Below are 25820 nucleotides of genomic sequence, written 5' to 3' on the forward strand. Positions count from 1 at the left end.
TAAAACCCGTGTAGTTATGAAATATTATTCTTATATATTGCTGTATTCTACTTGATGTCTTGTTAAAGATTAGTTTTATTTCTGTATTCATGAGATATACTAGCTACCTGCATGTTACTTCTGCTCTTCCTCCTTTGTAATATTGTTATTTGGTTTCAATGTTATGTTGTCCTCATAAAATATGTAAGTTAGGAATGAATAGAATACAAGTTTAAAAAAAGGAGGTCTTTTTCTTCCTCTGTTTTCTGAAAAATTTTGTGTAAAATTGATACTATTTTTTCCTTAAGTATTTGATAAATTTTATGAGTGTAGGCATCTGTGGCTGGCCTTCTCTTTGTGGAAAGATTTAAAATTATGAATCCAAGTTTTCAGATTTTCTCTTTCATCTTGTGTCAATTTTAATAAGTTATATTTTTTCCAAGGAACATGTCCATTTTATCTACATGGTCAAATTTTACTATGTTTTTCGATGATAGTTCCTTATTTTGTTTTTAATTTCTATTGATAGTATTGCTTTCATTTCTGGTACTGGCAATTTGTATTTTCTCCCTTTAAAAAAAAATTAGTCTTGCTAGTGGTTTATAATTCTATGAATGTTTCAAAAAAAACTTTATTAATTTTCTCTTTTTTTTTGTCTGTTCTGTAGTCTCTTGGTTTCTAGTCTTATCTTTATTCCCTTTTTCTCCTTAGTTAGGAAGTAATTTGCTCATCATTTTAATAGCACTTGTGCTAATTAAGCTGAAGCAAGAAATTCTGTTATTCTCCTATTAAAACTTCAGATTTTACACTCTAGGAAATATGGCATCGATACATTATATCTTACCTGATACTTGTTTTTCAGATTATTTAATTACAGAGGAAATTCTTTCTTTCTTTCTTTCTTTTTTTTTTTTTTACTAAGCAAAGAACTTTATTAACCTTTTTTAAACTTTATTCCCAGGCTTCTTCAGCTTAATTAGCTGCAAAGAATGAATTGTATATAAGCAAAAACCAAAAAGAGCCACAGTGTCCAGGGGCTTGGGCTTAAAAATATTAGAGATCTAGATTTTATCAGATCCATAAACAAAATTTTAAAAAGCAGTCATATAAAATAGCAGCTCCCAGTAACTTCTTCAAGATTTATCTTCTTCAGAAGTTAACTCAGTTCAGTTTGCTTCATTCTTGGAAGCCTCATCAAAATTCTCCACATGGTCTGGAACTTCATCATCGTCATCCTCTCCAGTGGCAAGTGGTGCTTTTCCATCCACAGGTTATTTGGGCAGAGCTTCAGCCAGTCTCATTAAACTGGTCGGATTGTCTGCACCAAGGTGGTTTAAGGTGCTGGATAGCATTTCTGTCAGCTGTTTTGTCTCAGCATGGCCTGTAATGGTGAAAATGTTTGCTGCCAGAGATGCCTGAACTTTAGGGTTGTTAAAGTGGATGACTGTCCCTTGGTTTGTGAACATATTCACTTCTTCAATACCAGAGATATTGTTTACCCGTAACTTCTTTAAGGAGAACTGAAGTTTTTTGTCGTCTGCTGTGGCTGTTCTATGAACCACCTTCTTTCTGCAAGCAGTTCCTTTCCTACCACTGTGCATTTGTGCCTGCAGTTTGGCGAGGTTTCTCCTGGTTCATGATAGTTTCTTTCATCTTGTTGCAGTGGAAATGGGGCCGTGTAGGGGACTAGGGTTGGCACTTAGGGGTTCTCGGGCAGACCAGCTGAGGTTAGGAGCACACACACAGGGACGCAAGATGGCAGCTGGAGCGGAAATTCTTTAAGTAACATTTCTACCCTATCTGCTGAAGATTTCCCTTCACTAAAATCTCTAAAAATAATTTTTAAAATAGTAATTAGTGTGAACACTAAATTGCAGATTTAAATCAACTTAATATCTGGATTAATAACACTAATATCAAACTGTTTTCCTGTCTAATATTTTTATTCCTTCATTTAATCTAAATAATGCTGGATTACTCTTCCTATAATACTGCTTTTTTATTTTATATCCTTCTCTAGAAACCTATAATAATTTTTTAATGCTTGCAAGATTACATTCAGTTCTCCTCTGTCAGTCATTCACAGGCTTTCTATTTCTACCTTATACTTCAACTCTGTTATTTCTGTGGTAGGAATTCTTTATCTCAGTCATAACCCCACATGTTGTATTTAGTGTATTTTTGCTTTTGTTTCTCTTATCTTTGGGAGAAAAGAATCTGGAAGAGTGGAAAGAACACAGTGTTTGGCTTGGTTACACTGGGGCTTAGATTCTCTATCTTAGTTTTGTGACTATAGACAGATTACTTAGACTTTGTGAAATGGTGGTATTATTTCTTTATGGAGTTGTTACAAGGATAAATGAAATATATACACACATACATAGTAATAATATAGACAGAATTTAGTAGATATTTAACAAATATTAGTTCTCTTTCCTTTTCCCTCTTTCAGATAATCCAGTCCTACCCAATTGAAGTTCCTTTTTTTTATTTTTTCATGAACTCCTTTTTTGGGCCTTATACTACAGTTTTTTGTTGTTTGTTTTCTTTTTTTACCTTTTATTCTGTCCTGTGATACAAGTGATCTCAACTAATTAATTTTTATTGATAATATATTGTTCTTCATTTTGTTCCCTAGTTGTTTAATGCAGCTGAGTCATTTATTGTCAGGAGAGTCAATTTTATATAATGTAAAGGCTGGATGAAGAAGTCAAGACTTGGATTCTCATTCTGCTTCTGTCACTAGCTTACTAGCTTTCAGGATGATATCATTCCTCTTTGAGCTTATATCTCCTCATCTTTAAAAGGAGATCATTAAACTACACTTTTATTAAGGTTCCTACCAATTATGAAATTCTAAATATTCTTGGAGTGCCTGTTTTATGCTAGATTCTGATGAAGCATACAAAAGTATTTTGAAAAACCAAATGTGTCTTTAAGTAGATTGACATGTACAAAAGAATTAAGGTCTATACACAAATGACTAAAATATAATGGAGTATATAGTAAAAGCCATATAAGTGTTATAAACAGAGTGCCATAGAATATAGTTCATCTCATCTTTCCTGGTAGAGTTTAAGCTTTTCTAAGTAAGATTTGTGTCTCCTACTGCTTCTTTTATTTTCCCCTAGAGATTTAAGCCTAGTATTGGACATATATATTAGTTGGACTTGATACAAGATTCTGAGCAAACCTTTTCATGAAAGTAAACAAAATAGGGCATTTAATTTTGTCTTCTGTTATTTATTCTTTGAATTTTTTTCTTTTCATTCTTTTTTTTGTTCTCCACAGAATGGTCCTAGTGCTAGATCATGTCACAAAATGTGCATTGACATTCAACGAAGGCAAATCTACACACTGGGGCGTTATTTGGATTCCTCTGTGAGGAACAGCAAATCTCTGAAAAGTGATTTCTATCGTTATGACATTGACACAAACACATGGATGTTACTCAGTGAGGATACTGCTGCTGATGGAGGACCGAAGCTGGTGTTTGATCATCAGGTTTGGTGCACAGATAACTGTATGGTGGAATTAATTAGTGCTCAGTGACTGTTGCTCTTAGAGTTTATTTCACATGTTATGCTGAGTTTTCTATTGGTGGTTTCTACTACAAATACCTATGACAGATAATAAAAAGAATTACTGTTTCAGTAGATATAAAGTTATTCTTTAAAAGTTATTTTCTCTTGTTTGGTGCAGAATAAAATACTAAGATCTCAAAACACAGTTGTTAATTTATAAAAAATTTATAGAGAGTAGATGGAGCAATACATATTAGGAAAAACAGATTTAGTTTTATGATATTCATAAATCATACCAATAACAACTTGCCCTTTTAAAACTTTTTATTCTACATTCCTGGAAAATTTTTAATTATTTTATAATGAGTTCAAGAATTGGAAATGTAGAGTTTTTCTTCCAATGCGAGTGAAATATATTTACTTTTGTATATAATCACAAACTCAGTATAAAACAGATAAGAATTTGGCGTGTACTAGATGAAGTTTAAATTCAGCACCAATAGAAGTCATAGAATGATGTTGTAGACAAGAAGACTATATACAGCAATCTCTTAAACCATTTAAATATTAATATGTATGTAGCTGTCATATCATCATCCCCATTATCATTGTTATCTGTCTTTGAAAACTTATTTTATATCAGTTCAGTACAGGTCAGTACTACCTCAAACAAAAGAGTAGCCACTTTGAATTCTGTAGGCAGTTTTGCTTGGCTTAACCCATATCCAAAGGTTTTTGGAGTATGGGGAAGAAAAAGACTTTTAAAAAGTCTGTAACACTATTGATGAACAAAGCATTATGTATTACTTGAGAAATGGGGAGTGGTGCTCGAATTTATGACAGAATCTAGCTTATGCCTAATATCTAGGCATTAAAACCCAAGTCTTTATTTATTGTTTCTTTACCAGTTTTTGTTAATTCTTTGCTTTAAAACTTTCCTCCTGCCATATTTATACTAACAAGTAGTTTTAATAGGAGAATGGTAAGGAAAAGAGGAGTGGCTTATATGTCTATTGAGTATGTGGTGGGTGGAAAATCAAAAACATTAGTCTTCAGAGTACTCCCTAGATTGAATTTGGAACTTGTGCTGGCTGTATGTAACCGAGCTCTGTAAAGCTTTGCACTTCTCTGCTGACATCCTCAGTGTTGTTCATGTGGAAAATAAGAACTCCCAAAAAAGTTAGACTTCTTCTGATCTTTTAAAAACAGAACATCAGCAGATAACGTTGTTAGGGAAACAGTTTATTTTCTTGCCTCCAACTGGTTACAAATTTCTTTTCCAAAAGAGGCTTATGTTTTTACAGGTTGAAAAAAAGAATAATTTAGGGGTAGTCTGAGTATAGCACATATGCTGTCCTTGTGTGGGGGCCTTTGTTTCTCTTGACTTTGGTAAAACAGAATGTTCCCTGAAGCCTAGGTTCAATAATGCTTGGTTTTCAACTCATTAGGTGTTATTAACAGAACACTAGGGGCGAAGAAGCCAGGATTTCAGTGCTAATTCAGCCACCAGCTGCTTCTGTGACCTTGAACAATTAACACAATGTATAAGCCTCCATTTTCTGTTCTGTTTCATGAAAATAAAGTTGTAAGTTGGAACCTACTCCAAAAATTACTTGGAGTTGTTTGTGACACTTTAAGATTTGACACTTAACATTCAGATTTGAGAGGAACGTGAGAAAGTTAGAGGCCTGAAGATATGGTTAAAAGTTACTTTGCCATTTTGAATTTTAACATATTTAAAAAATTAAAATTCAAAGACATTTGTATTTCCTAAGGACACAGTGGCAGCTTAGTTCTGAAGCTTTCCATGTTGCTTTGTGTGATCTTTCAGGAACAATGAGAACCAAACAAAAAGATTTTAAAAAAACACAAGTCACATATTCAGCAAAACCAGAAGCCAAAGAAAACCCACAACTCCCAATTCCTTGTAAGTTTAGCCAAAAACAACTGGAATACCCAGAACCTGTATTGAAACTCACAGCAATGTAATGGGAGAACTGGGAATGTAGAGGAAGCTTAGCAGAAATACATCGTAATGGAAGTGTCATGAGCAGAGCAGAAATTGAACCCAGTGCAGCCACTGGGGGAGTCAGTTAAATACCATGTGGAAAGTGCCTAGCAAGGCCCATAAGTGGTAGATATCAGAAAGCACCATCTTCCAAAAGCAAAGGAAACACTATGACAAGTGGGGACAGTGGCTCTTTATGCATGTCCATTGAAGGAACTGGGGGAGCTCAAGGCTCGAGATAGAAGCCCCCTAAACCAGATGAGGTTCATAGTTAGAGAAGATGGCTTCACAGAAGCGCCATATTTTGAAGAAGCCATTCAGTTCAGTAGCAATAGAGGAGGAAGTCCTTGAGCAAGAATGTCACACTTCCATAGGGACCTTGTATTATCTGGTCCAGGGGAATTCAGCTCATTTTAAATATGAAAAACTAAAAAGCAGTAAACACCAAATCTTTAGAGAAGTACTCTAAAGAAAAACAATAAAAGGAAAAAGAATAGCAAAAACTTTCTTTCATGCAACAGCAGATGAAAATTATATTCCAATATTCTAACATGAATTAATTGACTTAATGAAGCTTGAAACTCTGAAGAAAACTACAAGGCATACATTCAAGAATGCAGATGAGATGGCCAAATAATAGGAGCAGGTGTAAATCTGCTGGACCTGGTAAATCTCAAGAAAGAAATTGAAGAAAAATATAGTAACACTTCAAAAAATGAAGACTAGTTTACAAGGAGCATAAAGAAGAATAGGTTAGGGTCATAAGAAAGGCAGGTAAAGAAAACAAATATAGATATAAGGGCTAGCCAGAAACTTAGATAGAGAAGGCAGGCAAAAGAGAGCCAACGTACACATAATTGGAGACATTAAAGAAGAAAACCAAAACAATGGAACAGAAGAAATATTTATACATAAAATTCAAGAAGACTTTCCTCAAGAAGGAAGCCTATTCCACATAGTATAAGAGGACCTGATATTGATAAATTCAGGGAAAATTGACCTAGGCATTCAACTCTAAGATATATATATATTACTAACACTGAATTTCAAAGATAAAGAGGCCATTTGGTGGGCAACTAGATGAAATGATCCAGAAGTAAAATGAGACTGGTATCAGATTTCTCTACAGCTGTATTCAGTGCCAAGAGACAATAGAGCAATATCTAGAAGGTATTCAAACAAAAGACAGTGTGAGCCAAGGGTTTTATATCTAGCCAAACTGTCCTTCAAATATAAGCACATTTTGAGGAAATTGCTAGAAAATGGAATGTGAGCTAATCAAGAAATGACAGGAGAAACTTTAATCACAGTATTGGAGATCTCAGCTCATTGGCATTCTCCCTGGGTCATTGTGGATCATTGGCAGGCTGAACATATATTTTTACCCTCCTCCTGCCCAACATCCTGTGAAATGACAAGAGAATATATTAGTAATAGTGTAGAAAAAGAAAGAATGCCCTTAGGGAATTTAAAGTATTTGAGGGAATTTCTCAAAGAAAGCAGGTAGGATCAGATCCAACCAGAAGAAACCACAACCTATAAGATAGCAGCAACTTGAGTCTCAAAGCATATAGTTGGGGCAAACAGTAGATGATCAGTTGGAGATGAAACAGCAGGACATTTTCCAGGTTGACTGAGTAGCATTGAACTGTGATAATTATTAATAGGTCAAGTGTTCAGTGTGGTCATTGGAGCTGGACAGATAGAGCAATACTCCTAAGAGGCACTGTAGAGCTGCTGCAGAACCTTTCACAGCATCATGTCTCATCTTGCCTTACCCAGTCCCTTGAGGTAGACTACTGTATATTGCAACAGGCAAATGAATAGGGATTCTCAGATACAAAGAAGACTAAAACAATAACCCCCAAATCCAAATATTTGAAGATAATTAATACTATGAGATATGAGGTTCTGAACTCAACAGATTAAGAATCAACAAAGAAGAACAGTTTGTAATGTAAATTGAAGAAGTCTTTAAGATAAATTTAAGTGATTTCTTAGAGCAATTCAGGAGGCTATTGCATTCATGAAAAGGAAATATATAGAAAAATTATAAATTAAAGATTTGATAGTGAAATTAAAATCTCAGTAGATAGATTAAAAGTAGTGTGGACATACCTCTAAATGGTTACTAAATTAGTGAGGTAAGATTATGAGAGAAAAGTTAAACAGAGAAAAGGGTCTGAAGTTCCAACATCCACCTTATAGGAGTTCTAGAAAGAGAATGGAGGCCAAAACAACAAGAACAAACCACTCAAGGTAAAAATGAAGAAAATTCTCAGAGCTGAAGAAAGATCATTTTCAGAATGAAAGAAATTCCAAGTGCAGATCAGAATGAATGAAAAAAGAATATCCCTACCTAGATACTTCCTTAATGAAATTTCAGAACCAAGGAAGAAGAGAAAATCCTAAAAGCTACAGAGAAAACTGGTTACCTTTGTAGGTAAGCAAGGATCAGATTAACATGAGGCATTTTTGGAGGTTGGCGGGAGGTAGGGTTACTTAGAAGGCTTTATAGCAATAGCTTCAAATTTTGTGAGGAGGAAATTATCTTGAACCCAACCTAACCCTAGCCAATTTTGTGTTTATGTGATAAAGTAAAATAAATAGACGGTTTTAAATTAAAAAGCAGTTGGGGATGGGGTGGGGAATAAGTGGCTATCCATTATTTATTTGCTTTTATTTTATTTTAATTTATTTATTATCTACTTATTTATTTATGGCTGTGTTGTGTCTTTGTTGCAGTGCGGGCTTTTTCTAGTTGCGGTGAGCGGGGCTACTCTTTTGTTGCGGTGCGTGGGCGTCTCGTGGTGGCTTCTCTTGTTGCGGAGCACGGGCTCTAGAGCGCAGGCTTTGTAGTTGTGGCCCACGGTCTTAGTTGCTCCACAGCATGTGGGATCTTCCGGGACCAGGGCTGGAACCTGTGTCCCCTGCATTGGCAGGCGGATTCTTAACTGCTGCGCCACCAGGGAAGTCCTGTTTATTTGCTTTTAGAAATTAAATATACCTAACCTGACAGAGTAGGCTTAAAAGATTTCTTCAAGTCTTGAGGGAAAAGATTCTCTGATCTCACAGAGTTTAATAAGCCATTGGATTTTCAAACATTTTTCAGAGATTAAAAATTAAAAGGAAACCATAAGCTGACGAACAACATAAAGTTTCCTACAGTGATTAAAACTTGTTATGAACAACATAACGTTTCCTAGAGTGATTAAAACTTGTTATTTGGGGCTTCCCTGGTGGCGCAATGGTTGAGAGTCCGCCTGCCGATGCAGGGGACACGGGTTCATGCCCCGGTCCGGGAAGATCCCACATGCAGCGGAGTGGCTGGGCCCGTGAGCCATGGCCGCTGGGCCTGCGCGTCCGGAGCCTGTGCTCTGCAACGGGAAAGGCCACAACAGTGAGAGGCCCGCGTACCCGCAAAAAAAAAAAAAAAAAAACTTGTTATTTGATAATTGACCCTCATTGAAACTGCCTATCTTATCCAGGGAAGAACCAAGCTGAAGGAATAAAATTGTTTCTGTTTTGTGTCATTGTTCTAAGATATGGGAAAGAATCAAGCTAAACAGTATCTTTGTCCCTTTTTGGGTTGGTTTGGTCCGCCATGCAAGAAAGAGCTACTAAGATAAAGATGTTTATGCCTCTCCCCTGATAACAAATGAGAATAGCTATATCAAAATGAAATTTAAATATCCCCAAAAGGAAAGAGAAGCTCCCTTTGTAGACATATAAAGTAGAACCATAGGGGCTAGATAACAGAGATTGAACCAAATTAGTATGAATCTGTGAACTTACGAAAATGTAAATAGACTCACATTATGTGTGTCCCTCAACAATGTATGGATTGCTTTTCATGATATAATCATTTAAGATTAAAGGGTAGGATCACTTTTCTTTGTAGTGCCAGGGACATAAAAGCTTTGACATCTCAGTTTTTCAGCCGTGTTCCCGAAGATTTCACCCTTAAGGAATTGTAGATTTTCTCTTAATTTATGGAAGTCTGCCAGAAACCTGGGAAATGGCAAGTGAGTGAATCTATTTAGTGGTAGGTAAAGATTAGGAGGCGCTAGAATCCTTTCTTTTTAATGTTTAATATTAATTTTAAAATAAGCTTTACAGTTATTTTAATAGTTTCTTATTAAAAACAATACAAAAAATAGATAAGTAGCAGGAGTAAATTGATAGGAGGAGAGAATTGAACATATAATGGCTAGTATTTGTGCTTTAGCAACAACAATAAAAAAATAGGTGTTTTACATACACTTTATTCTTTAAACATAAATGCCACTTGTATTCAGCATCTAATTACCAACTTGAACTTACGTATTCTTCGAAATAGAATTTGTTTCACCTGGAGACTGATTGCTGCAAATGTCTTTTCTTGTGTTTGTTTTGCTATTTGGTAACAACATAATTTGAAGAATTTTGTAAAATAAATGTGGAGAGGTGAATTAAGCTGCATCACTCTTATTTGCATATCTTCTCTCTTATTAAATGGTAGCAAGAGGAATAGAATGCTTGCCTAGAATGGAGAGAAGGGGGTTTTTATAAGGAGGATGTGATCACTGTTTGCCCACAGAGTATGATCAGTGTTTACTCTTAGTTATAAGTCAGTACCTAATGTATTATTGGTTGATTTGGTGAAAATTATGCAGCTTCAAGAAAGCATAAAGCTCCTTAACCCAGCATATTTTATTCTCACTGGAAAAAAAATGGAAACCTGAAAAGGCATTTAGAAATCCATCCTGAATCTCTGCCAGGTGTTGAGCAGTATTTTAATAAGTGCATATGATAATCAGGGATGGTATTTGGTGTTATTAAGACAATGTTCACTTTCTTTGAGATTCTAAAACCGCACACATTGGTTTCATTTTAGCACATATGATAGGAACAATCTAAAACTATTCAATCTGTTGCCTTGTTCTATAGATGTGTATGGACTCAGAAAAACATATGATCTACACCTTTGGTGGTAGAATTTTGACATGTAATGGCAGTGTAGACGACAGCAGAGCCAGTGAACCACAATTCAGTGGATTGTTTGCTTTCAACTGTCAGTGTCAAACCTGGAAACTTCTTCGAGAGGACTCCTGTAATGCTGGGCCTGAGGACATCCAGTCTCGTATAGGACACTGCATGCTATTCCACTCAGTAAGAATATTCTGTACATTGTCTTATGTTATTGTGTCATGTATCTCTCAATAGGAAAAGCAGTGGTGAAATATAATTCTTCAGTAAGAGCAAATTTTTCATTAGAAATAAATGTGTTGGCAATGATAGACAAAAACAAAGCTACCTTTAACACAGAACTGTTTGCTAATTATAAGATTCTTCTGTCAACCTAATAATTCCTAAGTAGTTATCAGCTGAGTACTAATCTAGGCACTTTAATGACTAACTTCACTGCTTATATGTAGTAGCTATTTCTCTTTCTTATATACCTTTCTACTTACTGTTTTCTCTTAGTGTCTAGAAGATCAATTTTCTTATCTGTTCTTATTTTCCCCTCTGCTACTCTCCATTAAGTGCAAAGGATTAAGAATTGACTTAATGGAATTAGAATTAAAATTTATCAGCAAAAACCAGCATACAGACATTTCTTTAACCTTTTTTTTTTTTTTTTTTTTTTTTGCGGTACACGGGCCTCTCACCATTGTGGCCTCTCCCATTGCGGAGCACAGGCTCCGGACATGCAGGCTCAGCAGCCATGTCTCACGGGCCCAGCCACTCCGCGGCACGTGGGATCCTCCCGGACCGGGGCACGAAGCCGCGTCCCCTGCATCAGCAGGCGGACTGTCAACCACTGCGCCACCAGGGAAGCCCTCTTTAACCTTTTTATGTGCTATAGTGAAAACTTGGGCTTCTTTCTGTGAACATAACTTTAAAAATACACTGTGGAATATTTTTAACATATACCAAAGTAGAGAGAAGAGTATAATAAATTCCCATGTACTTATTTATCAGTTTCAACAGTTAGCATTATTCGACTGTTCATTTTTCATATATCTAACCCACTTATATCTTATTTTTTTAATGTTTCTTTGATTTTTAAGTTTATTCTTAAGTTTTATTGTGTTGGGGTATTTTGAAGCAAATTCCAGACATTGTATCATTATACACCTATAAATACCGTATTGTATCACTAACAGGTAAGGACTTTTTAGAAACATAATTATAGTATCATTATAAAACCCAACCAAAGTATTGACAAAAACGATTTCTTTATATCATTTAATATTGCATTCATTTTTTTCCCTAAAATACTGAAAAATACCTTTTCATAGTTGTTTTATCCAAGTCAGGATCCAGAAAAGGTCTATGTATATTGCATTTGGTTGTTAAAGCTCTTAAATTTCTTCTAATCTGTAACAGTACTCCCCTCTCCTATTTTTTTCCCTCTGTATACCACTTATTTGTTAAAGCAAGTAAATCTAGAATTTCCCATTTTCTCAGTTTGACCGATTTTATACTCATGGTGTCATTTAACATGATCCTCTATCTTCGGTATTTCCTGTGAGCTGGTGTGTAGATCCAGAGGCTTGAACTTAGTTTAGATTCACTCTGCTTTTTAGGGCGGGCCAAAAGGGGAGTTGCAAGAATACCTCACAGCTGGTCTGATTGCAAAATATAAAGAGACATTTAATGCGTAGTTGTCATACTTTTGGTGATGTTAAAATTGTTCTGGTGGGTTTAGGTGTTAACAGCCTGATTGATCAATTATAAAGTTTCCTGTCAACTTGTTATCTAATGGGTTTAGCAGCCACTGATAGTCATAGACTATAGTGACTATAGTCATAGACTAATCTATAGTCATAGATTTTAGTAGGGTTTGAAAAATGGTCATTTTTCTAATCACATAATTTCTTCATTTATTAACTGAGATTGTACTATAAAAGCTTATCCTTGTTAACTAACTGGCTACCCTAATATGTAAACCGCACAGGATAGGTAATATAAATGTTTGATTCTTTTCCTCTGTCACCTTTTCATGTTAATGAGCTGAGGCTCTAGAGTTTACCAATTTTTTTTTTAAGTATTATTATGAACTTGGGAATTTTATTGATTTTATGTGTTTAATCCAATGCTGTCATTATTCTTTTTTTTTTTTTTTTTTTTTTTTTGCGGTATGCGGGCCTCTCGCTGTTGTGGCCTCTCCCGTTGCGGAGAACAGGCTCTGGACGCGCAGGCTCAGTGGCCATGTCTCACGGGCCCAACCACTCCGCGGCATGTGGAATCTTCCCAGACCGGGGTACGAACCCGTGTCCCCTGCATCGGCAGGCAGACTCTCAACCACTGTGCCACCAGGGAAGCCCCATTATTCTTTTTGATCCCTTAATTTTTCTCTATCTTCAGCCAGTGGGAGTGCCCACCTCCCAGTATACCTTTGCATATATGGACACGTGCATATATGTATGTATGTCTTTTTTAGTAAGAGAAAAATCATACTGATATGTCCAAGTCAAATTTAAGATCATAGAGTTTTAAAATTTAATATCTTTGATTTTGTTTTTGTGTATCTTTTAAGGTTAAAATACTACTTCCTAATGACGATATGTTACTTGCTCTGTCTTTCTATAATAGTTTACAGAATAGCAAAACTAACAACAACATCACTGAGTGCTGTTTAAGATTGCTTTCTGATTATTTTTCTGTTTAGGATATTGCCTACTAGGGATGGGAGTCAAAAACAAGAATTAAAATCACTAGAAGTACTACTTCTCTGTGTGATCACGTGTCTCTGTGTGATCATATCTTTGTATACAGGCTTTGTATATAGGCTTATTTGTTTCACTTTTTTCAAAGATTATTTTTTCTTTTAAGTTAAATTTGTTTTCTAATTAAGTAAAAACATATACATAGTTCTAAAGGCAAAACCGTCAGTATCCTTTTGGAGATATATGGTTTTTATCCCTGTCTTCCTGTTTTGTCACTTCCCCTATAGCTGTCCTTTATTAGTTTCCTTTGTTTCTTTTTGAAGAAAGAAACAAACACAGCACACATTACTTTTTCTCCTTTCTTACACAAAGGCAGCACCCTATAGCCATTATTCTGCACCTTGCTTTTTTTTTACTTTAATAGGATATCTTAGAGATTACCTCTTAGCAGTATATAGAGAGCTTCCTCATTCTGCTTTGTACCAGTATAGTACTCCATTGCATGGAATCTCTCGTGAAATTACATTTTTAGAGTTTTAAATTTTAAAAGGATCATTCTGAATTCTTCGTGGAAATGACTTTTTTTTCTTCTTTGCCCTTTTTTTCAGAAAAATCGTTGCTTATATGTATTTGGTGGCCAGCGATCAAAGACCTATTTGAATGATTTCTTTAGTTATGATGTGGATTCTGATCATGTAGACATAATATCAGATGGTACCAAGAAAGACTCTGGAATGGGTAAAGGCATTTAGTGATTCTTCTCTCATGTCTTAATTACTTTAGGTAGAAGACTATATCCCATTTTCTTTTCTTTCTAACCATTCTTTATCCTTTTCCCATTTGTTTAACTGAAGTGATTCTAAGAGGAAGAAAACCCTCTACCAGCTAAACTATTTAATTCAACCTGTTTAAAAATACTATATGAATTATTATTGTGATTTCCTTTGAGCAGAAAGACAGTGTGTGAATTTCTAAAGGAATTATGTGTGTGCTTGTAATGGGTGATAGTAAGAATTAATAACTTAAAAACTGTATTATCCTGTATTTGCTAATTCTTTCCACCTCACTAAATTGACTTGTATATTAGGCACATATAGTAGAGTATGTCTTTGTTCTGAGGGAAGACTTCACATAATTCATTGGTAATGCCGTATAGCTTTACAATCTCTGCATCCAGGAAGTTATTCTCCTGGTAATAGGGTAACTAGTTTGCCTGAGATAATGCCAGTTCATGTATAATTATTAATAGTGCCCCATTCACTCTCAAAAGTGTCTTATTTTGGATAATTTACATAGTTACCCTGCTTAGTAGTCACTTTGCTTGTGATTGGTATACACAGAAGAATGGTATTTGTTTAAGACCCAATGGTTTAAAATGCCTAATTAGAGCAATAGGGTGAGAAATTAGATCAGCTTGCTTTTCCTTTTATCTATTATTTATAAATATATATATATTTTTTAAAATAGTTGTTAATATTTAGGAGGAATTTTTTTAAAAAACAAGATAGCACCATCATAAAAAAGTGCATGTGAAGTAGTTTGATCCTCAGGATCTTTCTCCCATACTTCCTACTGGGCAGAGGCTAGAGCTTTATTTTCTGAGGGAAATAGAGGCTCTGTGGAGGCAGAGGGAACAGGGTAGAAAATAGAATTAAGTCCAGGTACTGAACAGTGGAACTTCTAACCATTTCCCTGCTCTCATGACGCTAGGCATGTGTCTCCTACAAAAGGTTAGTATCACTTTCTCTGGAGAAAAATATGGCCTCATAAAAAAGATTTCCAGATACTATTGTTTGGGGATATGCTCCCCCCCGCCCATAAAATGTCTAATCTTGCCTGTTGGCCGCCAGTACAGTGGCTGCTTTCGTGGCCCAGTCCCCCTACTGTGTTGCCTACAGTTGTACACATACTGTTTTCAATTAAATTTTATTTCTTCACTTTTTTTTTTTGGAGTATTGGTAGCCACCTGTTAGGGTGTTATGAGGTCTAACTAAGATCAGCTGAGTCAAGTGTCTGCCATACATCATGAGCTCAGGAAGCATTTCCTTCTTTTTTTTTTTTTTTTTTTTTTTTGCGGTACGCGGGCCTCTCACTGTTGTGGCCTCTCCCATTGCGGAGCACAGGCTCAGCGGCCATGGCTTATGGGCCCAGCCGCTCCGCGGCATGTGGTATCTTCCCGGACCAGGGCATGAACCTGTGTCCCCTGCATCAGCAGGAGGACTCTCAACCACTGCGCCACCAGGGAAGCCCCTATTTCTTCACTCTTAATGAACTGTCGGTTAAGTATCTTCTGTATTAGGACCTTCCCTGTGAAAGAGAGAGACAAAAACAAAACAAACCTGAAAACAGAAATCTGGAGTGATGCACTGAACACAAGTACATGAAAATAATAATGATCAAGATCACTTTTGGTAGAGAAAAGGATACTGCATCCGTAAAACAATAATAGGATGTAATGAAAGATCAGAGACTTTTGGAAATAAATTTTGTTAAAATAAAAAGTAGGAGAGGGCTTCCCTGGTGGCGCGGTGGTTGAGAGTCTGCCTGCCGATGCAGGGGACACGGGTTCGTGCCCCGGTCTGGGAAGATCCCACATGCCGCGGAGCAGCTGAGCCTGCGCGTCCGGAGCCTGTGCTCCGCAACAGTGAGAGGCCCGCGTACCGCAAAAAAAAAAAAAAAAGTAGGAGAGTTGTAAGACATCTGTCTCCCTAAAAATAGACAAAGAGACAGAGATGGAAATTGGAGAAAATAAGGATATTAGAAAATCAATATAGGAGGTCCAGTGTTGAACTCATAACAGTTTCTCCAACTATGGAGAACAAGGAAATGGAGGAGACTGGATTATAAAACAAAGAATTAACAGAAAATTTTCCTAAACTGGAAAGTATTGGTCTGCAAATTATAAATGGTCCCCTTTGGAAGTCAGTACATTGAATTTAGAAGAAAAAAAAAAAAACCTTCTCAATCGGAAGGCACATCATTGTTCGTTGTGGAATTTTACATACCAGCCATAAAAAGAATATCTAAGAAGCTGCCCCTGTAAAATAAGGTTAGATTCAAAGGAACAGGTCTTAGAATGATAGGAATTTTCAGCAACATTGGAAGCTGATAAGGGGAAACAAGTTCTTAAAAATTCTGAAGGAAAATTATCATCAACCTGGAATTCTATTCCTAGCCAAGAAGGAAGAAATAGTATTTTCAGATATAACAGGTTTATTGGTGGGGTATGTGTTTGTTTGCAAGTAATAGAAAACCAAGAGAAGAATGACTTAAAAAATAGGGAATCTTTTCTCTCACTGGACAAGAAATCCAGATGTAGATAATCTGGGACTGATGTAGTGACTCAAGAAATGTCATGAAGGCCCTCAGGTTCTTTTTAGTCTTTGTTTTTCTATTTTTAACTCGCTGTAGCCTCATGGTGGCAAGTTGGCTGAAGTACCTCAAACATCATGTCTTCATTCCAGATAGGAAAAAAGGAAGGAGAGCAAAACGTACACAGAAAGCTGCCTACTTACATTTCGCTGACTAGAACTGTGAAACCTGGCTTCAAGAGAGTCTGGGAAAGCAAGCGATTAGCTTTTCCAGCCTTTATATGGTACATAGGGGAAGGGGTTTGGAAATGGCTGTTGGATCGTGTAATTAAGAGTGTCTGCCACACAGGTTAAAAAAATAATAGATCTTTTATGCACTCTTTTTTAGGAAGTTAGTACACCATATACACTAACAAAAGGGAGTAAAAGTAGTTAAAAAGTACACCATATACACTAACAAAAGGGAGTAAAAGTAGTTAAAAAGAAAACATGCTGAGAGCTGAGGAAAAGAGAATCTAACACAGGAAAGCAGTGAAGGGCCATCCCAAGATGATACCTGCACAGCAAAGCTATGAGCATCCAGTTCAAATTGGAGCAGGAGGACACAGGAAAGTAGACCTCTCTTCCTCACCAAAAATGAGGTTTCCAGATAAAAGTAGACTAAATAGATATGTTTGAGCAATTGGAATAAAAAGGTGTTAATCAGTAAATAATACCTGATGTAAAAGAGTAAGGATACGAACATAGTAGGAAAAGAAAAATTTTTAAAAATCAGGCATCATCATAGTACATTTCTTGGCTCTACAGTGAGCAGTATTTTCCTAATCATAATAATGCAAAAACTACAATCAATTTAACCAGAAATTGGGATAACATTTAGTGGGAGGATAGCATCAATGTGGTATTGATAAAGTTCTTCATCTGCTATAACAGGAGGTCAGTAGGTAGTGATGTTATGTAAAAATATGGAAAGAAATATTATAAGAAATGGCTAATAATATTACTTATCCTATCTAAAATTCTGTCTTATTTGTTTACTCATTTATTTTCTACTACCATAGGATAATGTGGAGGTATATGATTTAATCTTTGATTTCCTCTGGTTTTTAAGATTTAGTCTAATTTTCCATTAAAATAACTAGGCAGATGGAGGTAATAATCCCCTACAATCCTAATGCAGCTCTACCTGAAAAAGGTAGTGAAGATAGTAATTGGTTTGACAAGTATGTGTTGAAATCTCCTACATACTGGCTCAGTGCTAGACTAGGGAGGGATACAGTGGAGCTAGATGGTCATGGTCTCTCAGAGTGCTTATAATCTATCTACTAGGTAATATTCTGATGGATTATAGTAGCTATTCTTTATTTAGACCCTACTAAAAGCCAGTCACTAAGCATGGAGCTTTATAAATAGTTCTAATTGGTGGTATTATTCTCATTTACCAGATGAGAAAAATTGAACTCAGTGAAGTAGTATCTCAGTAATACATAACTAGATAATGATAGAGCTGGGATTTAGAAGTTGGAGTGCAAAGAAGGTTTTTTTTGTTTGTTTTGCTTTGTTTTTGACCATACTAAACTACTTCCAAGATTAAAAGGAAAAAGTGGCATAGTGATAGTGGCAAAGATTTAGCAAAAAATGCACTATAATAATAAGTAGACTTTAATGACTGTCATTTGAAGATTTTAAAAAATGAGATACTATTATTTAGTAATTTGCAAAATTGGTCAGTATGTTTCATTCATGGCTATGGATAGCTTTAGAGCCAGCATAGTATGATAATTGTTCTTCTTGTTCAATTTTGTTTTGATTATAAGAGTAATAATATGCTCATTGTAGAGAATTTGAAAAATACAGAAAGATGCAAAAAAGAAAATATATCAAACCATCCAGACATAATCTGTTAACATTTTAATGTATTTCCTTCTAGTCTTTTAAATGTATTTATTTTATAAAATTTAGCACAATTTTATATTCTGCTATTTTTAAACTTAAATTGTGGTAATTTTGTTCATCACTGTGGTTTTATTACTAAGACAAGTGGATTCATTCCTTAATTACTGCTATAATCAACTTTTATAAAATCAGAATCACCAATTTTGCTATGTGTTTTTTAATTTTTAATTGGTATGGTAATTTATCCCACAATGCAGACAAGTTCGTTGGTTAACTTAATAGTATTTGTTGGTCACCTATTAGCATCTAAGTTTGACCTTCTCCCTTCTTTTCTCCCAATATATTTCAGCACTTTGTATATGCCAAGTATGTTTAGATCCATAGCTATGGACCTAGGGGACAAGATCCCTTCTCTCAAAGGACTCATTCTAATGGAGAGAGACCTGCACTTGCCTTCTAAGTACTGTGAAGAAAAAAATTGGATGCTATAATAATGAGTATCATGGAAGGTCCCATTTAGATAGAGTAGGTTGGGAAACCATCTCTGAGGACGTAATCTTTAAGATTTAAGAAAAGAAGTAGAGAATTAGGAAGAACCGTGTCAAAAACTGAGAGAAATGCATGTACAAAGATACCAGAGCAGGAAAGAATTTAATGTGTTCCAGAAACAGAGGGGGTGCTAGTGCAGATCGAGGGTGAGGCAAGTTGATGTGAACAATGAGGTTAGAGAAATAGTTAAGTTTGATTATTCAGTGCTTTGTACAATACAAATACAAGAAATTTGGATTTTCCCCCCGCTGAATAACATAGAAGGTTATTGAAAGGTTTAATGCTAGGTGGTTTTTTCTTTTCTTTTCTTTTCTTTTTTTTTAATTGAAGTATAATTGATTTACAATGTTATGTAGGTTTCTGGTGTACAGCAAAGTGTTTCAGTTTTCTGTAGTATGTATATATATTGGGTTGGCCAAAAAGTGCCTTAGGTTTTTAAGTAAAAATAAAAGACACATTTTTCATTTTCACCAAGAACTTTATGAACAATGTAGTCACCCTTTTGTTCCACTACCTTCTGCCATCTTTCAGGCAACTTCGTAATTCCATCTTGCCAGAACTTTTAATCTTTTTGAGCAAAGAACTCTTCCAGGTGCCTTTTACAGTCTTCCAGGGAATTGAAATATTTTCCATTAAGAGAATTTTGTAAAGACCGAAATAGATGGAAATCAGATGTGCAATGTCTGGTGAATACGGTGGATGAATCAGAACTTCCCAGCCAAGCTGTAACAGCTTTTGCCTGGTCATCAAAGAAACATGAGGTCTTAACGTTATCCTGATGGAAGATTATGCCTTTTCTGTTGACTAATTGTGGACGCTTTTCATCGAGTGCTGCTTTCAAGTTGGTCTAATTGGCAGCAGTACTTATTGGAATTAATCATTTGGTTTTCCGGAAGGAGCTCGTAATAGGGGACTCCCTTCCAGTCCCACCATATACACAACATCACCTCTTTTGGATGAAGACCGGCCTTTGGTGTGGTTGGTAGTGGTTGATTTCACTTGCCCCACCATCTCTTCCCTTCCATATTATTACTTTTCATCTCCCATCACAAATTGTTTTAAAAACGGAACGTTTTTCTTACATTTAAGTAGAGAATCGCATGCGGAAATACAGTCAAGAAGGCTTTTTTCACTTAACTTACGTGGAACCCAAACATCAAAGCGATGAACATAACCAAGCTGGTGCAAATGTGTTTCAGTGCTTGATTTGGATATTTTGAATATGTCGGCTATCTCCTGTGTGGTATAATGTTGATTGTTCTCAGTTAATGTCTCAATTTGATTGCTGTCAACTTCAACTGGTCTACCCGACTGTGGAGCATCGTCCAGTTAGAATCTGCAGCACAAAACTTCGCAAACCACTTTTGACATGTTTGCTCAGTCACAACACCTTCTCCATATGCTGCACTTTTTTTGCATTCCAGTTGTGTTTTTACCTTTCTTGAAATAATATGCCAAAAATGGTGCTTTTTTCTTCCATCTGAAGTATTAAAATGGCTACACAGAAATTCACCAGTTTTGATGTCTTTTTTTAAATGCACGCTGATATGACAGCTGTCACAATCTAACAAAATTGTTTCAAATGAAGTTAAAGACAACTAACTGCTGCTAGAGCCATCATATGGGAAAAAACGAACGAACCTTTTGGCCAACCCAATACATATATGTGTGTATATATACTGTTTTTCAGATTCTTTTCCATTATACTTTATTACAAGATATTGAATAAAGTACGCTGTGCTATGCAGTAGGACCTTGTTGTTTATCTATTTTATATATAGTAGTTTGTATCTGATAATCCCAAATTCTTAATTTATCCCTCTGACCCCCCTTCCCTTTTGGTAACCATAAATTTATTTTCTGTGTCTGTGAGTCTGTTACATGAGGTTCCACATGTAAGTAGTATCGTATGATATTTGTCTTTCTCTGGCTGACTTACTTCACTTAGAATGTCCATCCATGTTGCTGCAAATGAATGCTAGGGTTTTGATCTGATTAAAGTTTTGAAAGTATCACTTTTGTCTAAATGTACATTTTCCAAGTGGTTAATTTTGACAGTATGCCTATAAGTTGCATTGTCCAAAGCCTATATGTACAACCAGTGCTTTAACTGAGGATTTTTATGGCAGAATTGAGTATCTGGTTAGAACTACTTGGAAAATTTTCCTGCCTAAAAATGTTGCCATTATTACTTAGAATTGTGGAACCTCAGTGGCTCTGTTGGCATATTAGAGTGAAACTGAAATTACTTTGTTTTCAGTTTTCTTTCTTATTTTTTTCTCTCTCCCTCTCTCCTTCCCATAAGTCACTTCCATACCTCCTTCCTTTACTCTTCTCTCTTCCTCCCTCTCTTCCTTCCCATTTTTCCCTTCTCTGCTCTCTTTCTTAAGCCTCCTGTTCTCTCTCTGTCTTTCCTGTGCACCCTCCACTCCTACCCCACGGGTTTCTGAACAGTGGCCAGGATAGAGGATCACTGTTCCAGCTCTCCAAAGCCTATCTCAGTCCTTGATCAAATAACCCACGGCAAGTTACTTAATGTCTCCCCTTATTTTGCATGTCTGCAAGTGACCCAAATTATATTTTAAGTAAAATTGTATCTCACTTATGGCTACTCTAGGAGTAGAGATGGTTTGACTCTCTAGTTTGGGCTGGTGTCATTGTTGGGTATATCAGTTTTCACAAGTATATGTCAATACTGCCTACAGGTTGATCTATCCAGTAATCAAGTCATGTTAATTTTACCTCCCATCTTCTCTCTGTTCCCATTGCTATTTCACTAGTTTGGACTGCCAACACCTGGTTGGCCTCTGTTTCTAGTCGTCTTCTTCCTGTGTACCCCATCCCTCCCCCAACCCATTCTCCACACTTTGAGCAGAATACAGCTGTTCTGCATTACCAATTAAGTACAGAACCATACACTTCAACATTTATTCAACAGATACTTTTTGGTCACCTACTAGGTGCCAGATAATAATCTAAGCTCTAGGGTTACAACTGTGAATAAAAGCTCTAACTTCATGGATCTTACAGTTGTGTATAGGGAGGAAAAAGAAGTAGATTGACACCTTACCTTTTGATTTAGTACTAAGATATGAAAAAAAAAATTCTTTTGACCCTGCTGCGAGGCTTATGTGATCTTAGTTCCCCAACCAGGGATCAAACCCAGACCTCCGGCAGTGAAAGCACCAAGTCCTAACCACTGGTCCGCCAGGGAATTCCCAGAAAATATCTTTTAAAAAATATAAACCGATGATTTTTCTTCTCCCTTGCTTAAACTCTTTTTATCGTTCCTTTTTGCCCTCATGATTAAGTCTAAACTCAGCCTGACTCAGATTCCTTTATGATATGCCTCAGCTTAGGTAGTTCCCCATTCTTGGTGTCCACCCTCAGCTTGCCACCAATTCTTTGTTTTATGACCACTGAATATTAGTTCTCTATCGATAGCATATTTTTTCATGCCTTTGGGTTTTTGCCCATACTCTTTTCCCTACCTGAATCACTCTTTCCTCCTACCTCCAAAATGTAGCTAACTTGCACTCATCTTTCATATCTTAGCTTATAGATCATTGTCTCCTGAAATTGTTTAACTCCTCAAACCCAAGTTAGGAATTAGAGCATATGGTTCTAACCTTAATTGTTAGCACGATTCTGAATATTCATCTGGCAGTATAATTTTGACTCTGCTTTTCAAAACCTGTAAAAAAGCTCAACTGAAATACACAGACTTTATTCAGATTTCTGAAGAACATTCAGTCTTTTCAGTACTCTAGATCTAAAAGTTTTTTCACTGGATTAAGTTAGACAAATCAGAAAACCTCATGTCAGAACTATGGTATATGTATTGTCTTCCCATAGAGTTACTTTTACCTGATTTTTAAAAGTCTGTTTAAATTTTAATTTTATCTTACTAGATTATTACTTATTATGTAAGCCATTCAAAATCCTTTTAAGGACGAGACAGGGTACTATTTAAACCTCTACATTGTTAAGTATTCTGAGAAAATACCAATTTTATTATATGGATGCTCTAGCTTATTTAAACATTCTATTTATTAACTGTTATTCTAAACCTGTTTTATTACAGTTAATTACTATAATTTGAAATGGACTTAACACATAATTACTATGTTTATCTGCAGTTCAGTAATGTGGGTTACTTGATTAAAACTGCTTTTATGTGAGTTTCAAATTGGATTGTTTGCAATCTTAGAAGAAATTTATGTGAACTGTTGAGACCAATTAGAGATGGTATATCTAATTATAAAATTGCTGCTGCTTGTTATAATTTTTTATTAAGTTAGATACTGTAAAATCTTAAATGATTGCTCTTTATAATTACTTAAATGAATTATCTCAGATTTAACATTTTAAGATCTGAAAAAAATCAACTCTTATTTTTTTTTCAACTCTCATTTTTTTAACTAGAGTGTAACAGTTTTATGTTCCCCTCAGAAAGAAACTAATTTAAATCAGTGGATTGACAGCTGCTTGGAAAGAAGGGATTTATTAGTATTGTGTCTAACACATAGATAATTACATCAAAATTCAGCACATCTAAAATTTGGGTTTATTTCTGAATAACTTTTGGCAATAAGTATGTGAACACAAGGGGTTTAGCAGACTCTCCATATGTAAGCTCTGTTTAACACTAGTTGAAAATTATGTTTAGAAGGTCTGTCACACCACCAGAACTTTATGGTTTGCTGAAGAAACTCAGTCTATTATACTGGGATTACTTTCTCATATCTGTATTGTTCAAGATAACAAACATATATTGTGTCTTCAACATTTGCCAGATACTAAGTTGGGCACTGATGGTACAGAGCTCTTACAGTCTAATCCCTGTTCTATAGTAGTTAATGTGTTTACTTGTTGTGTTCCTTAAATCCTGTCGACTGTATTTTCCCACATCTGCCACTGTTTATTCCATTCTGTCCTGAGCATAGTGGCAGATTGATATAATTGAAAGAATAGTGAATTCAGAGTCAGAAGATTTGGTCTCTCTTCATCTGGGTCTGCCACTCATCCTTCAGTAGCTTTGGCAAAGTTGTATAACTTCTCTGGACTTGATTATTCATCTGAAAATGAGGGGATTGGACCAGTTGATCTTAAGGCCTCATCTGGCTCCAGAATTTTGACAGTTAAATTTCATTCCTTTTTGCTGTTATCAGGCTGTGAAAATAACAAATGAGGGCTGTGTTAGTTATGTCTGCAAGATATGATTTATCTATAAACATATTTTCGTGAAAAGCTTAAAAGCAGAATCTTACTGATTTTCATTTCAGCCCTGGGAATGTCCTTATTGTGCTTATTGACATTGAGTTTTTTTTGTTTTTCTTTTTCTTAATCTCTGTGTGTGTGTGTGTGTGTGTGTGTGTGTGTGTGTGAGAGAGAGAGAGAGAGAGAGAGAAAGAGAGAGAGAGAAGTTCTTATGTTTTTGACCCTTTTAGACTTCTATGAGTTAACTATAAATAAGGCCAATTCAGCAATACATAGAAGACTCTGAAGCTAATGATTTGCTATCATTAATAAAGATTAGTTACTGAGCTAGGAAATGGTAGTGCTTATTTTTAATGTAACTAGGCTTCATTGCTTTCTATTTAGAATCTTTTATATTAGGTGTGCCATTATTCTGATAAATTGGATTATGTACTTTTTTTCTTCTCAACGTTACTGGTAATAATAAATTTCCATAACTTCCACCTTTCACTCTCACAGGGGTGTTTTTGCTAGTTATAAGCCTATAAAAGTATCTCACATTTTTAATATAAAATTTAGGTTATTCGATAGTAAATGTGAATTAAAGTTCACCTGTAAAAACAAACATTTGAGAACACTAAAGACAATTTTGAAAATGAAAGGTAATGTAATACTACTAAATATTTATAAAGCTACAATTTTGTACAGATTAATGGAATGGAATACAACAGATAATATAAAATATCCCTAAGTACATATGAGAATTTAGTATATGGTAAAGTGGCATTTCCAGTCAGAGAAGGAAAATAGATTATGCAATAAATGACACTGAAATGTCACTTAAGACCTGGCAATAAGCAAAAAGTAAAACCCTGACTCTAATTGATGTCTATTTATCACAAAATATTCTAGGTAGACTCAAGTTTTATACTTAAGAAATAAAAATATAAGTCTAGGGCTTCCCTGGTGGTACAGTGGTTGAGAGTCTGCCTGCCGATACAGGGGACACGGGTTCGTGCCCCGGTCTGGGAGGATCCCACATGCCACGGAGTGGCTGGGCCCGTGAGCCATGGCCGCTGGGCCTGTGCATCTGGAGCCTGTGCTCCGCAACAGGAGGGGCCGCAACAGTGAGAGGCCCGCGTACCGCAAAAATAATAATAAGTCTAATTGTTTTGAATAATTTAGGATTGGGAGACCTTTCCAGATATGACACAAAACCTAGAAGCTATAAATAAAGAGATTTAGTTTGATTTTTTGCAAATTAAAAGATTTTATAAGGAAAAATACTTAAATGTCAAATAATAAATGGCAAAATAGCAACTGAGACAAAGGTTAATATCCTACTATATAAACAAAAGACTCTTACAAATCAATAAAAAAAGGAGTAATTTTCTAGTAGAACAATGGCAAACGACATAACTAGGTAGTTCAAAGAAAAAATTCAAATAGCTGGCAAACTTACTTCTATATAGATGCTCAGCTTCATTCGTTTAAAAAAATTTTTAAATGTAAATTAAAAGATCACTCATTGAATGTTGATATCTAGTAAAATATAAAATACATATACTCTTTGACCAAGCATTTTTTTCAAGGAATTTATCCTACTTACATATTTGTACAGATGCATAAAAAATAAGTTGTACAGAGATACTTATTGTGGTATTGTTTGCAAAATTAAAAAATCTGGAAACAACTTTAA

The 25820-nt window shown here is 35.5% G+C and overlaps 1 protein-coding gene and 1 pseudogene across 1 annotated transcript in view; one reads left to right on the plus strand and one right to left on the minus strand.

Moving 5' to 3' along the window:
- The window catches only part of MKLN1 (muskelin 1), a 177293-nt gene that overhangs the window by 117434 nt on the left and 34039 nt on the right, over positions 1–25820 (plus strand). The window contains exons 10-12 of the mRNA XM_065883535.1: positions 3271–3483; positions 10441–10662; positions 13775–13904. Of these exons, the coding sequence (XP_065739607.1) occupies positions 3271–3483; positions 10441–10662; positions 13775–13904 (565 nt within the window). The remainder of the gene's footprint in view (positions 1–3270; positions 3484–10440; positions 10663–13774; positions 13905–25820) is intronic.
- Positions 1146–1632, minus strand: LOC136128306 (transcription factor BTF3 pseudogene; annotated as a pseudogene).

This window comes from Phocoena phocoena, chromosome 9 (genome assembly GCF_963924675.1).
Source record: "Phocoena phocoena chromosome 9, mPhoPho1.1, whole genome shotgun sequence".
Taxonomy (NCBI): domain Eukaryota; kingdom Metazoa; phylum Chordata; class Mammalia; order Artiodactyla; family Phocoenidae; genus Phocoena; species Phocoena phocoena.